Here is a 13716-nt window from a genome sequence, read left to right on the forward strand (position 1 = left end):
TAGCAAGGTTTTCCTCGGAGTGTGTATGTTTGACAAGAGTGTGTTTGACAGTGACTGTGTGTGACAGAGAGAGTGAGACTGTCTCCTCTGTCCCCTGCCCCCCATCCAGCCACTCAGCGATTCTTCTCTGTCCCCTGCTCCCCCTCCAGGCACCCAGCGATTCTCCTCTGTCCCCTGCCCCCACTGTAGCCCCCCAGAGATTCTCTCTCCCCTGCCCCCTCACCAGCCACCCAGCGATTCTCCTCTCTCCCCTGCCCCCCCTCCAGCCACCCAGCGATTCTCTTCTCTCCCCTGCCCCCCTCCAGGCACCCAGCGATTCTCTTCTCTCCCCTGCCCCCCCTCCAGGCACCCAGCGATTCTTCTCTGTCCCCTGCACCCCCCCCCCCAGCGATTCTCCTCTGTCCCCTGCCCCCCCTCCAGAAACCCAGCAATTCTCCTCTGTCCCCTGCCCCCCCCCCGTAGCCACCCAGATTCTCCTCTCTCCCCTGCCCCCCTCCAGGCACCCACCGATTCTCCGTTGCTCCTTTGAAAGCCCTGCCCATCTGTAGCCTTCCCTTCCAGTTCGTTCCCTCAGAGTCCTGCCCTCGCGGAAAGAGGAAATGATGTCAGAAGGCAGGACTCACAGGGAATGAACTAGAAGGGAAGGCTACAGACGGGCAGGGCTTTCAAAGGAGCAACGGAGAATCGGTGGGTGCCTGCAGTGGGGGGGGCAGGGGAAAGAGTAGAATTGCTGGGTGGCTACAGGGGGGGCAGGGGACAAAGGAGAATTGTGTGGCAACAACGGTCCAGGCAGGTGAGTTGGGCGTTTGTTTCAGACCGTTAATTGGCTCTTCTGTCTGTGACGTTGCGGGACAGTGAGAGCCAATGAAACAGTGAACTACAGACTTACGAACCCTACAGTGCCACAGAGTCAGATTCAGAACGTTGGAGGTGCTTTTTATTATATAGGATATGTGAAGAACAGATATATTTATAAAGATTGAAAAAAACAGTATCGATATATAATGTCAAAGAAAACAAATAATAAAAGAAAATAATTTTTAAAATAATAGAAAAAAATATAAAATAAAAAATGAAAAATAAGTACTTTGTGCACATCAGGATCCAGCAAATTGGGTCATTCTGTTTTATCTTCTCATAAACACTTTTCAGTAGACTTAAAGAGATATTCACAATAATTTATTGCATACCAGTTTTTTTGCACACAATATGCTTTATAGCTTTTTTTTTTTTTTTTTTTTTACTAATTCTTAATGTTATTATTAGCTTACATTTATGTATATGGGGTTGATGTTATAAAAAGATGCCTATGTGAAAAGTCCAAAAAAAGGTAAAATTATGTATAATCATACCTGATAATTTTCTTTCCATTAATCATAGCTGATCAATCCATAGACTGGTGGGTTGTGTCCATCTACCAGCAGGTGGAGATAGAGAGCAAACTTTTGCCTCCCTATATGTGGTCATGTGCTGCCGGAAACTCCTCAGTATGTCGATATCAAAGCTCCATCCGCAGGACTCAGCACTTAGAGAATTACACCCACGAAGGGACACTCTGCCCAGCTCACCACCGCCGAAACGGGGGAGGGGAATTAACCCAGCTCATCCCCACACAAGTGGGGGAGGGGAATCCGTCCAGCTCATCCCCGCGGAGCGGGGGAGGGACACCACACCCGCCGATGCGGGGGATCTGGCTTATCCTGCAACCGCAACCGCGGGAGGAGCTGACTGACCCTAACACCGCCGAAGCGGGAGGGGTACAAAGCTGCCCTACAGCCGCACGAAGCGGGAGGGAGTGCCGGCAGAATTTTAAGTCTCAATCCAGCCCCGTAAAACGGAGGGGAGAGGAATGCAGCAGCTCACTGTAACACAAACTCGTCTTAACTCTTGAAGAATCCAAGTGAAAAAACTTGAACACGAAGTCTTTCTGAAGTAACTGAAGACTAAACTTGAACCTGAAATGCAACCAGAATAAAAACAGTACAGATATCTGAGAGGGGCTATGGATTGATCAGCTATGATTAATGGAAAGAAAATTATCGGGTATGATTATACATAATTTTACCTTCCATATCATCAAGCTGATCAATCCATAGACTGGTGGGATGTACCGAAGCAGTACTCACCCAGGGCGGGACATTGAAATCCCTGACCTCAACACTGAAGCTCCAAACCGGGCCTCCGCCCGTGCAGCCACAGTCAAACGGTAATGCTTGGAGAATGTATGAGCCGAAGCCCAAGTTGCCGCCTTGCATATCTCTTCCAAGGAGACGGATCCGGCCTCTGCCATCGAGGCCGCCTGAGCTCTCGTGGAGTGAGCCTTCAGCTGGATAGGCGGCACCTTCCCCGCGGCCACATAAGCCGCTGCAATGGCTTCCTTGACCCATCTTGCCACTGTAGGCTTAGCAGCCTGCAGACCCTTACGAGGACCTGCAAACAGGACAAACAGATGATCCGATTTCCGGAAATCATTGGTCACTTCCAAGTATCTGATGATGACTCGTCTCACATCCAGATATTTAAGAGCAGAGTACTCCTCTGGGTAGTCCTCCCTACGAAAGGAAGGGAGACAGAGCTGCTGATTCACATGGAAGCGAGAAACAATCTTGGGCAGGAAGGAAGGCACTGTGCGAATAGTCACTCCTGCCTCAGTGAACTGCAGAAAAGGCTCTCGACATGAGAGCGCCTGGAGCTCGGGAACTCTTCTGGCTGAAGTGATAGCCACCAAAAAGACTGCTTTCAAGGTCAGGTCTTTCAGAGATGCCCTCGACAAGGGTTCAAAAGGCAGCTTCTGCAATGCTCTTAGTACCAGGTTGAGATTCCATGCAGGCACCACTGAGTGCAGAGGAGGGCGCAGGTGATTAACTCCCTTGAGAAAGCGCACCACATCTGGCTGCGAAGCCAGGGAAGCACCCTTCAGGCGGCCCCTGAAGCAAGCCAGAGCCGCTACCTGGACTTTAAGGGAACTGAGCGACAGGCCTTTCTCCAGACCTTCTTGCAGGAACGCCAACACTGAAGAAATTGGAGCAGTGAAGGGAGAAAGTGAGCCTGCTTCACACCACGCTGCAAAGATACGCCAAACCCTGGCGTAAGCAGTAGAAGTAGAGCGCTTCCTCGCTCTCAGCATAGTGGCGATGACCTTGTCTGAGAAGCCCTTCTTCCTCAGACGCTGCCGCTCAATAGCCAGGCCGTAAGACCAAAGGGGGAGGGATCCTCCATCACCACGGGACCCTGATGTAACAGGCCCTGCTCCACTGGCAGCCGCAGAGGATCGTCGACTGAGAGCCTGATCAAGTCCGCATACCAGGGACGCCTGGGCCAATCCGGACCCACCAGGATTACCCTGCCGGGATGCTTTGCCACCCGGTCTAGCACCCTGTCCAACATGGGCCAGGGCGGGAACACATAGAGAAGCTCTTGTGTCGGCCACTGTTGGAGAAGAGCATCTACTCCCAGGGATCGAGGGTCCCGTCCTCTGCTGAAAAAGCGCGGCACTTGGCAATTGGCCGATGACGCCATCAGATCTAGGCTCGGCTGGCCCCAGCGCTTCGTGATGTCCAAGAACGCCTGAGCAGATAGCTGCCACTCTCCGGGCTCCAAGGTATGGCGACTGAGAAAGTCCGCCTTGACATTCATGACTCCGGCAATGTGGGCCGCTGAAAGCTGCTCCAGGTTCGCTTCCGCCCACTGGCAAAGATTCATAGCCTCCTTGGCTAGAGGGGCGCTCTTGGTACCTCCCTGGCGGTTGACATAGGCCACAGCCGTGGCATTGTCCGACAGGACCCGTACAGGCTTCAACACCAGTACTGGGATGAACTCCAAAAGCGCCAACCGAATGGCTCTGAGTTCCAGGAGGTTGATAGACCACTTTGCCTCTGCAGGAGACCAGAGCCCCTGCGCTGTCCTTCCCAAGCAGTGGGCTCCCCAGCCCGACAACGAGGCGTCCGTCGTGACGACAATCCACTCTGGGGTCACCAGAGGCATTCCCGCAGACAACTTGTCTGTCTGCATCCACCAGCTCAGCGCCTTGCGCACTGCTGGGTCCAAGGGAAGGCGCACAGCATAATCCTCCGACATCGGAGTCCAGCGCTGCAGTAAAGAGTGTTGAAGTGGTCTCATATGAGCCCTGGCCCAGGGCACAACTTCCATCGTGGCCGTCATAGAGCCCAACAGCTGCACATAGTCCCAAGCCCGAAGGGGAGAGGCTACTAGGAACTGGTCCACCTGAGCCTGAAGTTTGACAATCCGATTGTCTGGCAGGAACACTCTGCCCACTTGGGTGTCGAATCGAACTCCCAGGTACTCCAGGGACTGAGTCGGGCGCAGCTGGCTCTTCTCCCAGTTGATGATCCATCCCAGGGAGCTCAAAAGAGCAACTACCCGGTCCACAGCTTTGCCGCACTCTGCATAAGAGGGGGCTCGGATCAACCAGTCGTCCAGATAAGGATGGACTTGTACCCCTTCCTTTCGTAGGAAGGCCGCGATGACCACCATTACTTTGGAAAAGGTCCGCGGAGCAGTAGCCAACCCGAAAGGGAGGGCTCTGAACTGGAAGTGTCGTCCCAGGACTGCAAAACGCAGAAAGCGTTGATGAGGAGGCCAGATGGGAATATGCAGGTACGCTTCCTTGATGTCCAAGGATGCCAGGAACTCTCCTGCCTTCACTGCCGCTATAACAGAGCGGAGAGTCTCCATGCGAAAGTGCCGCACTTTCAAGGCCCGATTGACCCCTTTGAGGTCGAGGATAGGCCGGACAGAACCTCCTTTCTTTGGTACCACAAAGTAAATGGAGTAACGTCCCTTGCCAAGCTGACTTTCTGGCACCGGAACGACCGCGCCCAGGCGGATCAGATTGTCCAAGGTCTGCTGCACTGCCACAGCTTTGACCGGAGACTTGCAGGGAGAGAGTACAAACCCGTCTTTTAAGGGTCGGCAGAACTCTAGTTTGTAGCCGTCTCTGATGACTTCCAGCACCCACGCGTCTGAAGTTATTGTGGTCCACTCGCCCAGAAACGAGGACAGCCGTCCTCCAATCTGCACTGGGGCGTGGACCAAGACCCCGTCATTGGGTACGAGACCCTGGGGGAGGACCGGAGGGAGCACCTCCGGGACGGCGGTCTCTGCGAAAGGAATGCTGCTTGGGGGAGAAATTCCTCTTGAAGGAAGAGGGGGCAGAGGAACCCGACCTGCCCGGGCGGTACCGACGGGCTTCCTGCAACCGTCCTCTGGAGGTACCGGGACGAGTACTAGCCCGAGCCCTGACCTCTGGTAATTTCTTGCCCTTAGATGTGCCGAGATCGGTCACGATTTTGTCCAGCTCGACCCCAAAGAGCAGCTTGCCTTTAAAAGGCAACCTAGCCAGGCGGGATTTAGAGGCGTGGTCAGCAGACCAATGTTTCAGCCAAAGCCACCGCCGCGCAGAGATTGTCTGAGCCATGCCTTTCGCTGAGGCCCTCAAGACATCATACAGCAAGTCTGCCAAATAGGCTAAGCCCGATTCCAGGGCCGGCCAATCAGCCCTCAAGGAATGATCCGAGGGGGAAGCCCACTGCACCATAGTCAGGCACGCCCTGGCCACATAGGAGCCGCAAACTGAGGCCTGCAAACTTAAAGCAGCCGCCTCAAAGGACGACCTTAAGGCCGCCTCCAATCTTCTGTCTTGGGCGTCCTTTAGGGCCGTGCCACCTTCCACCGGCAACGCCGTTTTCTTAGTCACTGTAGTGATTAACGAATCCACGGTAGGCCACAGATAGGCCTCACGTTCACTCACAGCCAAAGGATAGAGGCGGGACATAGCCCTAGCCACTTTAAGTCTCGCTTCTGGGACATCCCATTGAGCCGAAATTAAGGTGTGCATGGCATCATGCACGTGGAAGGTTCTAGGCGGGCGCTTCGTCCCCAGCATAATGGCAGAGCCAACAGGGGCTGAGGGAGAGACGTCCTCCGGAGAGGAAATCTTCAAAGTGTCCATGGCCTGTAACAACAGGTTGGGCAAATCCTCTGGGCTAAAAAGCCGCGCTGCAGAGGGGTCATCCGCTCCATCCGAGCGGGGATCCGTCTCCTCCAAGGAATCCGCAAAGGAACGTTGGGAGACCTCAGACACGCTGCCCTCATCTACATCGGAGGAGACAAATTCCTCCAAGGCCTGGGAATCAACCCGAGGGCGTTTACCTCTGGGAACCTCAACCTCTTTACCAGACGAGGGAGCAGGGGCAGCGTTGTGCATGAGGAAGGCCTGATGCAGCAGCAAAACAAACTCGGGGGAGAAACCCCCCAGACTGTGCACTTCCGCAGCCTGGGCAACAGCCCTAGACGCACCCTCAACCGGCGCTCGCAATAGCGGGGGAGAGACATGCTGCGCATCCAAAATGGCGTCCGGCGCGAAACTCTGCGAAGGAGCCGCGCGGGAAGAACGGCTCTTAACTTTAGCCGCTTCTGTGCCGTCGCCCAAATTAAGGGCGTTCATGGCATTAATGTCTCCAACCTCAAGGGCGGCCCAAGAAGAAGCCGTCCGAGCCGCGTGGCCGGCCAAGATGGCGGAGGCGAGGAGCGGGGGATGGGCGTTTATGGCGGGAAAAACCGCCACGCCGGAGGAAGGACCGGGACATTCATCGGTCACGAAACTGTCACCCAACAAGGGCGAATCAGGCTTTAAGACCCCCGCATCCCCTCTAGAAGCGCTCAAGCGACCCGGGGAGCGACCCTTTGCGCCCTCGCCCTCTGACGCCATATGCCACGAGGAGAAGAATCGGGGAACCCCCTGCCCGCTATAAAAAGGTAAAAATTACCTGCTGTCCGCTCCGAGTTGTAACGACCTGGTGTCCCAGTGAGTAGCTGCAATAGACGCTTAAATAAACGTCGAAATAAACGCCTTTAAGGACGTTCAAAAATTTTTTTTTTTTTAACGGAGCCAGCGGGAGGGGGGAGAAAAGGAGGGACCTGGCACCACCAGGTTTGCACTTGCTCAAAAGAGCCCTCAACCCCAGGCACTCAACAAAACCTAAAAATTAGGCTTGGAGGCCTAGCCAGAGCTGCTGCTGTGTGTGACCACCACCTGCTGAGATAGAGAACATACTGAGGAGTTTCCGGCAGCACATGACCACATATAGGGAGGCAAAAGTTTGCTCTCTATCTCCACCTGCTGGTAGATGGACACAACCCACCAGTCTATGGATTGATCAGCTTGATGATATGGAAGTTCCCATTTAAAATAATAGTAATCGGAAATGCAATAAAGACAATCAAAACCAGAATTCCATTCAAAATCACCATATAACAGAGATGAAATACTAAAAATATTTTGATGAAAATATCAACAGCACCTTCATATATAGAAGACATACACAGGACCCGAAATCTGTATAACTATTATTCATCATTCCTCCCCCACCACGAAAAATGTATGTTGAGGGCTTACAGTTCTAACTGAAAGTTTATCCACTCTTCTATGACTTCCATCCTAAAAAGCATTTGTTGGAAGCATGAAAGGTAACTGTGAGTTACCGTACTGAAAGGGTACTACTACTAGTACTACTAACCTCAGTAGACGGAGAGCATCTGATGACAGATGTGATTGTGAAGGACAGGTCAGGTTATGAACTGGTCTCGAATCGATAAAGTTGGTACTCTGTCTGCAACAATATTGGAACAGACTTAAAAGTGAACCCGCGGTGAGTGAGGCAGTGAACAGTAGCACGTTGCAGAAGACCGGAAGTGGAAGGTGCGCGCTGGCGCCGCGGAATAAGTAGGGAAGGGAACTCAGGAGGCAGGCCGCTCCAAACAAGAACTGACGGCGACACTGCGACACCCCCCTACTGGTTGCACTCAGGGCGGAGCGCCCCCACCGCCCCGCCCTTGCTACGCCACTGCCTATCTCTACCCCTTCCATCCACCATCTGCCTGTCTGCCCTCTCTCTCTCCCCTTCCATCCACTGTCTGCCCTTTCTCTCCCTTCCATCTACTGTCTGCCCTTTCTCTCTGCCCCTTCAATTTACCATTTGTCCGCCCTCTCCCATCCATCCAGGGTCTGCTCTCCCTCTCACTCCCCCTTCCATCCAGGATCTGTCCCCTCTCTCTCTGCCCCCTCTTTTCGCCCCAAGTTCCAGCCCCATTATCCCACCTGCCCCTAGTTCCAACCCCAGCCCACATCTCCCACCTGCCCCCTTTTTCAGCCACCAGTTTCAGCCCCACAATCCCATCAGTCCCCAGTTTCAGCCCCAGCCCTTTTCTCCCACCAGTGCCGAGCTTCAGCCCCAGCCACTTCTCCCTGTCCCCTTTTCAGCCCCCAGTTCCAGTCCCCTTCATCCACATTCCATGCATTAGGGCCCCCCCTTTCCAGCCCCAGCCCACATCTCCCACCTGCCCCCTTTTTCAGCCACCAGTTTCAGCCCCACAATCCCATCAGTCCCCAGTTTCAGCCCCAGCCCTTTTCTCCCACCAGTGCCGAGCTTCAGACCCAGCCACTTCTCCCTGTCCCCTTTTCAGCCCCCACAGTTTCAGCCCCTGCCCCTTTTCAGCCCTCAGTTCCAGTCCCCTTCATCCACATGCCTTGCATTAGGGCCCCCCCTTTTCAGCCCCAGACCCATTCTCCCACCTGCCCCAGGCATGGCCCCATTCTCCCTCCTGCCCCCTTCTCAGACCCCAGTTCCAGTCCCCTTCTCCTATCTGAGCCCCCCCTCCCCGACCCAGTCCCCTTCTCCCATCTTAGCCCCCCTCCCCTCCCCATCTGCCTACCAGCTCCGTGGACAGACGACCCTCTTCTTCTGCCACCCGTCACCTGACCCAGCCTTTAAAAAAAATCCATGAAGCGCCTCACGTCTGTCTGCTCTGCGTGTGTAAAGGAAGCAAATCGCCTCGTAGGCCAGCCTTCCCTCACTGTGTCCCGCCGTCACGGAAATAGGAAGTTACATCAGAGGGCGGGACAGTGAGGTAAGGCCGGCCGATGAGGCAATTTGCTTCCTTTATACAAGCAGAGCAGACAAGACCCGAGGCGCTGCACCGCCGCTTCACTGATTTTTTTAAAGGCTGGGTCAGGTGCCGGGTGGCAGAAGAGGGTCGTCTGTCCATGGAGCTGGTAGGCAGATGGGGACTGCGGCGCCGGCGGAGCACCCCCCCCCCCCCACCTGCTGACACCCAGGGTGGACCGCCCCCACTGCCCTGCCCTTGGTACTCCACTGCTCTTTAACTGGTTCCGTTTTTTTTTTTCTTCCTGTTAATCTATCCTATCTACTATAATAATTTGCACCTCCAACGTTCTGAAGCTGACTCCGTGGCAGACTGCAGTGAAGGGTTCATAACTCTGTAACCATCTCTCTCTGTCCCGCCCTCGTGTCAAAACGTGATGATGCTGAGGGCGGAACAGTGAGAGGGAAGGTAACACTGCAAAGCTGCCAGGCAAAGGAACGCGATGTCACAACCATGAGAGACCTATTAGAGGCAAAGAAACGGTACGACAGCAGCACAAGGAACCAACCAACGGCCTTAAAGAATCGCGCCACTCGCATGCCCACACCGACATCCTCAAAGAACTGCACCGAAGGAGGAGCAAGGGACAACTGGCATCCGACATCCCTAGAATAGCCTTCCCAAACGACGGGGATTTAAGCTCTCGGAGGAGGGGTCAGGGGAGAGAGGAGAATCGCTGGGTGGCTGGAGGGGGGGGGGGGCAGGGGAGAGAGGAGACTTGTTGGGTGGCTGGAGGGGGAGCAGGGGAGAGAGAATTGCTGGGTGGCTGGAGGGGGGGGGCAGGGAAGAGAGGACACACACTCGCACTCAGCAATCTCACTCTCTCTCTGTCACACATACACACTCGCACATTCACGCTCTCTCTCTCTCTCTCACACACACTCTCTCAAACATATACACTCCGAGGAAAACCTTGCTAGCGCCTGTTTCATTTGTGTCAGAAACGGGCCTTTTTTACTAGTCTATATGTTCCATCTTTGCATACACCTTATGCCGTCTATTAAAATGTTTTATTATGTATTGTGTTGGCATTGTAATGTAGCATATTTTGCCATACTTTGTACTGTTGTAATTGTCTATTGCTTATGCTTGACTTATTCTTGCTGTACACCGCCTTGAGTGAATTCCTTTAGAAAGGCAGTAAATAAATCCAGATCCTATATAATAATTTCCAACTCCAACGTTCTGAAGCTGACTCCCCGTGGCACTGAAGGGTTCGTAGGGTTCATGCTGCCTGTAAGCATCTGTCTCACTGTTCCGCCCTCACGTCAAAACATTATGACGTCGAGGGCTGAACACTGAGAGGGAAGGGGACGCAGCATAGTTGCCAGGCAAAGCAACGCAACGCCACAAACATGAGGGACCTATCACAGACAGAAGAACTGAACGCCAGCAGCACGAGGCACAAACCAACTCCATGACCGTGGGCCTGGACCCCACTGTCTCCCCTCTCACTCCTGAGTCACCACTGGACCCACTGTTCTCTCCCTCGCCCCTCCCGAGTTGCCACTGGAACCCATCCCTGATGGACACTTCCCGCAGCCGCAAGCCAGCCGTCCCACAGACCTCCCTCTCCTCAACCCATGCCCCCCCCCACCGACCTCTCTCCTCTCCTAGGTTGGACCCCCGACCTCTCCCTCCTCCCGTCCCGACTCACCGTTGGCCCCCCCATCCTCTCCCCCTCCCGTCCCGACTCACCGCTGGACCTGGAGGACCCCACCCTCTCACCCCCGCTCGCTCCCAAGTCGCCGCTGGACCCGCTGCTCTCTCCCTCCCCATCAGACTATCTCTGCCTAGAATCGCTGGGTGGGTGGAGGGGGGGCAGGGGAGAGAGGAGAATTGTTGGGTGGCTGGAGGGGGGGGCAAGGGAGAGAGAAGAATCAATGGGTAGCTGGAGGGGGGCAGGGGAGAGAGGAGAATTGTTGGGTGGCTGGAGGGGGGGGGGGGCAAGGGAGCGAGAAGAATCAATGGGTAGCTGGAGGGGGGCAGGGGAGAGAGGAGACACACTCGCACCCAGTCTGAATCTCTGTCTCACACACACACTCGCACATTCACTCACACTCTCTCACACACACAGTCACTCTCACACACTCTCTGAAACATACACACTCCGAGGAAAACCTTGCTAGCGCCCGTTTTGTGTCACAAACGGGTTTTTTTTTTTTTTTTTTTTTTACTAATAAATAAATAAATAAATAAATGCGAAGTCTTAAGAGAATGCGGATTGGGGGATGGGAAAGGCGGCAGATGCTCCGTTAGCGGTTCCTCCCGGTTACCATGGTAACAGCCTTCGCCCTTTCTTTTCCCGTTCTCCGAGGATGGGACGTTCCATTGGCTGAAGGGCCCCGGGGCCGAGCAGAGCCATATTTTTGGTGGGGGGGGGGAAGGCACGTGGCCCTTATAGACGGGAGCTCGTTGTGGCGCTAAACAGGCAGCCTAATACCACTACCTTGTAGCTCGCGGTTCTGTTCTCGCATGATCTCGCTCCGTTCCGTCATCACTGGTGTAGGGGGGGGGGAAGCGATTCTCTGGCCGCGCGCTCGTCCTCATTCGTCACAGTGTAAGGCTCCGCCCTCCGTGCGTCGCCTCCCGCGAGCGCTATGGTAATAACGACCGCAGGCGCCGCGCGCACAGCTCAAGCTCAACGGAATCTGCTCATCAGCTTTACTACGCGGTACAGGTACAAGACGTGTCGAGAAAGCGCCGAAAGAGAGCCGCCTCCTTTCATCATGGAAAAATAAACCCCAAACGAGCGATATCGGTTCAAAAACGAGCTCAAAAATAAGCCCAATTTTTTTTTTTTTTACATGCTGTGAAGTTTTAGCAACCGCTAAAAACACTCTTCAACGTTAAACATGTTATAGGCAAACCCAGAAAGAGGCAAAAGAAATCTTCCACAAAGAAGATGCACAATAATAGCACCAGAGTGCAAGATGACAAACACAATCTCCAGTGGATCAAGAAAAAAAAGCAGTAAAGACCCAACGCAGGCCATGTTTCGGCACTCCTGCCTTCGTTGTGTAAGAAATAAAAAGAAAATCAGTCCCTGCTGGTGCCGTACCTCCTCTCTTGCACGAGATGCCGCCACCCTTACGTTCTCTAGTGGGATGGGATCTCCTCTTTGGCTCTCTGCTATGGAACCAATGAGGACGGCCGCTATTCGGCAGCCAGCCAGGTGGATCAGGGCGCTGCCACACTTTCAGTGTAGTATCTCTCAATGCTGCTGGCCTGCCCTTCTTGGTGTGTTGTTGCTGCTGCTGCTAGTAAGTGTCTTCTCTCCGAGACCCAGCAGGACCGGGCCTGGTCCCCCCCCCCCCACGTGACCCAGTAGTCCCAGTCTGCATCCATCCCCCCCCCACATGGTCCAGCAATCTCGGCCGGCCCAGTGGTCCCGGGCTGGTTCTCTTCCCCTCCCCCCATGTGGTCCAGCGGTCCCAGTCCTCTTCCTCCCCCCTCATTCTGCTCGCCTCACCCTATGCTTGGAACAACCTTCCTGAGCCCTTACGCCAACCCCCTCCCTGCCCGTCTTCAAGTCTTTGCTTAAAGCCCACCTCTTCAATTCTGCGTTCGGCACCTAACCCTTACCGTTCAGTGAATCCAGACTGCCCCTATCGGACCGACCGTTCACTTGTCTATTAGATTGTAAGCTCTTTGAGCAGTGACTGTCTCTCTTTGTTAAATTGTACAGCGCTGCGTAACCCTAGTAGTGCTCTAGAAATGTTAAGTAGTAGTAGTTATGGTCAGATACCCCACCCCTGGGAGGTCAGACCATACTACTACTACTTAACATTTTTAGAGCGCTACTAGGGTTACGCAGCGCTGTACAGATTAACAAAAAAGGACAGTCCCTGCTCCAAGGAGCTTACAATCTAATGGGCGAAATGTCAAGTAGGGGCAGTCCAGATTTCCTGAATAGAGGTATGTGCCGAAGGTGACATTGGTGGGCTTTTAGCAAGGCTTTGAAGATGGGCAGGGAGGGGGCCTGGCGTATGGGCTCAGGGAGTTTATTCCAGGCATGGGGTGAGGCAAGGCAGAAAGGGCGGAGCCTGGAGTTGGCGGTGGTGGAGAAGGGTACTGAAAGGAGGGATTTGTCTTGAGAACGGAGGTTCCGGGTAGGAATGTAGGGGGAGATGAGGGTAGAGAGGTAAGGAGGGGCTGTAGATCGAGTGCATTTGTAGGTTAATAGGAGAAGCTTAAACTGTATGCGGTACCTGATCGGAAGCCAGTGAAGTGACTTGAGAGGGGTGATATGAGTGTACCGGTCCAGGCGGAAGATAAGACGTGCAGCAGAGTTCTGAACGGACTGAAGGGGGGATAGATGGCAAAGTGGGAGGCCAGTGAGGAGAAGGTTGCAGTAGTCAAGGCGAGAGGTAATGAGAGAGTGGATGAGAGCACGGGTGGTGTGCTCAGAGGGGAAAGGGCAAATTTTGCTGATGTTATAGAGGAAGAAGCGACAGGTCTTGGCTATCTGCGGGATATGCGCAGAGAAGGAGAGGGAGGAGTCGAAGATGACTCCGAGGTTACGGGCAGATGAGACGGGGACGATGAGGGTGTTATCAACTGAGATAGAGAGTGGAGGGAGAGGAGAAGTGGGTTTGGGAGGGAAGACAATAAGTTCGGTCTTGGCCATGTTCAGTTTCAAGTGGCGGTTGGACATCCAGGCCGCAATGTCGGATAAGCAGGCCGATACTTTAGCCTGGGTTTCTGCAGTGATGTCTGGTGTGGAGAGATAAAGCTGGGTGTCATCAGCAT

The 13716-nt window shown here is 54.1% G+C and overlaps 1 protein-coding gene across 1 annotated transcript in view; it reads right to left on the minus strand.

Annotated features, from left to right (window-relative positions):
• LOC115463494 (gastrula zinc finger protein XlCGF26.1-like) overlaps positions 1-11459 on the minus strand; it is a 61946-nt gene extending 50487 nt beyond the window's left edge. Inside the window, exon 1 of the mRNA XM_030194053.1 lies at positions 11414-11459. Within this exon, the coding sequence (XP_030049913.1) occupies positions 11414-11441 (28 nt within the window). The 5' untranslated portion in view covers positions 11442-11459. The remainder of the gene's footprint in view (positions 1-11413) is intronic.
• Positions 11460-13716: the final 2257 nt, after the last annotated feature.

This window comes from Microcaecilia unicolor, chromosome 1 (genome assembly GCF_901765095.1).
Source record: "Microcaecilia unicolor chromosome 1, aMicUni1.1, whole genome shotgun sequence".
Classification (NCBI taxonomy): Eukaryota; Metazoa; Chordata; class Amphibia; order Gymnophiona; family Siphonopidae; genus Microcaecilia; species Microcaecilia unicolor.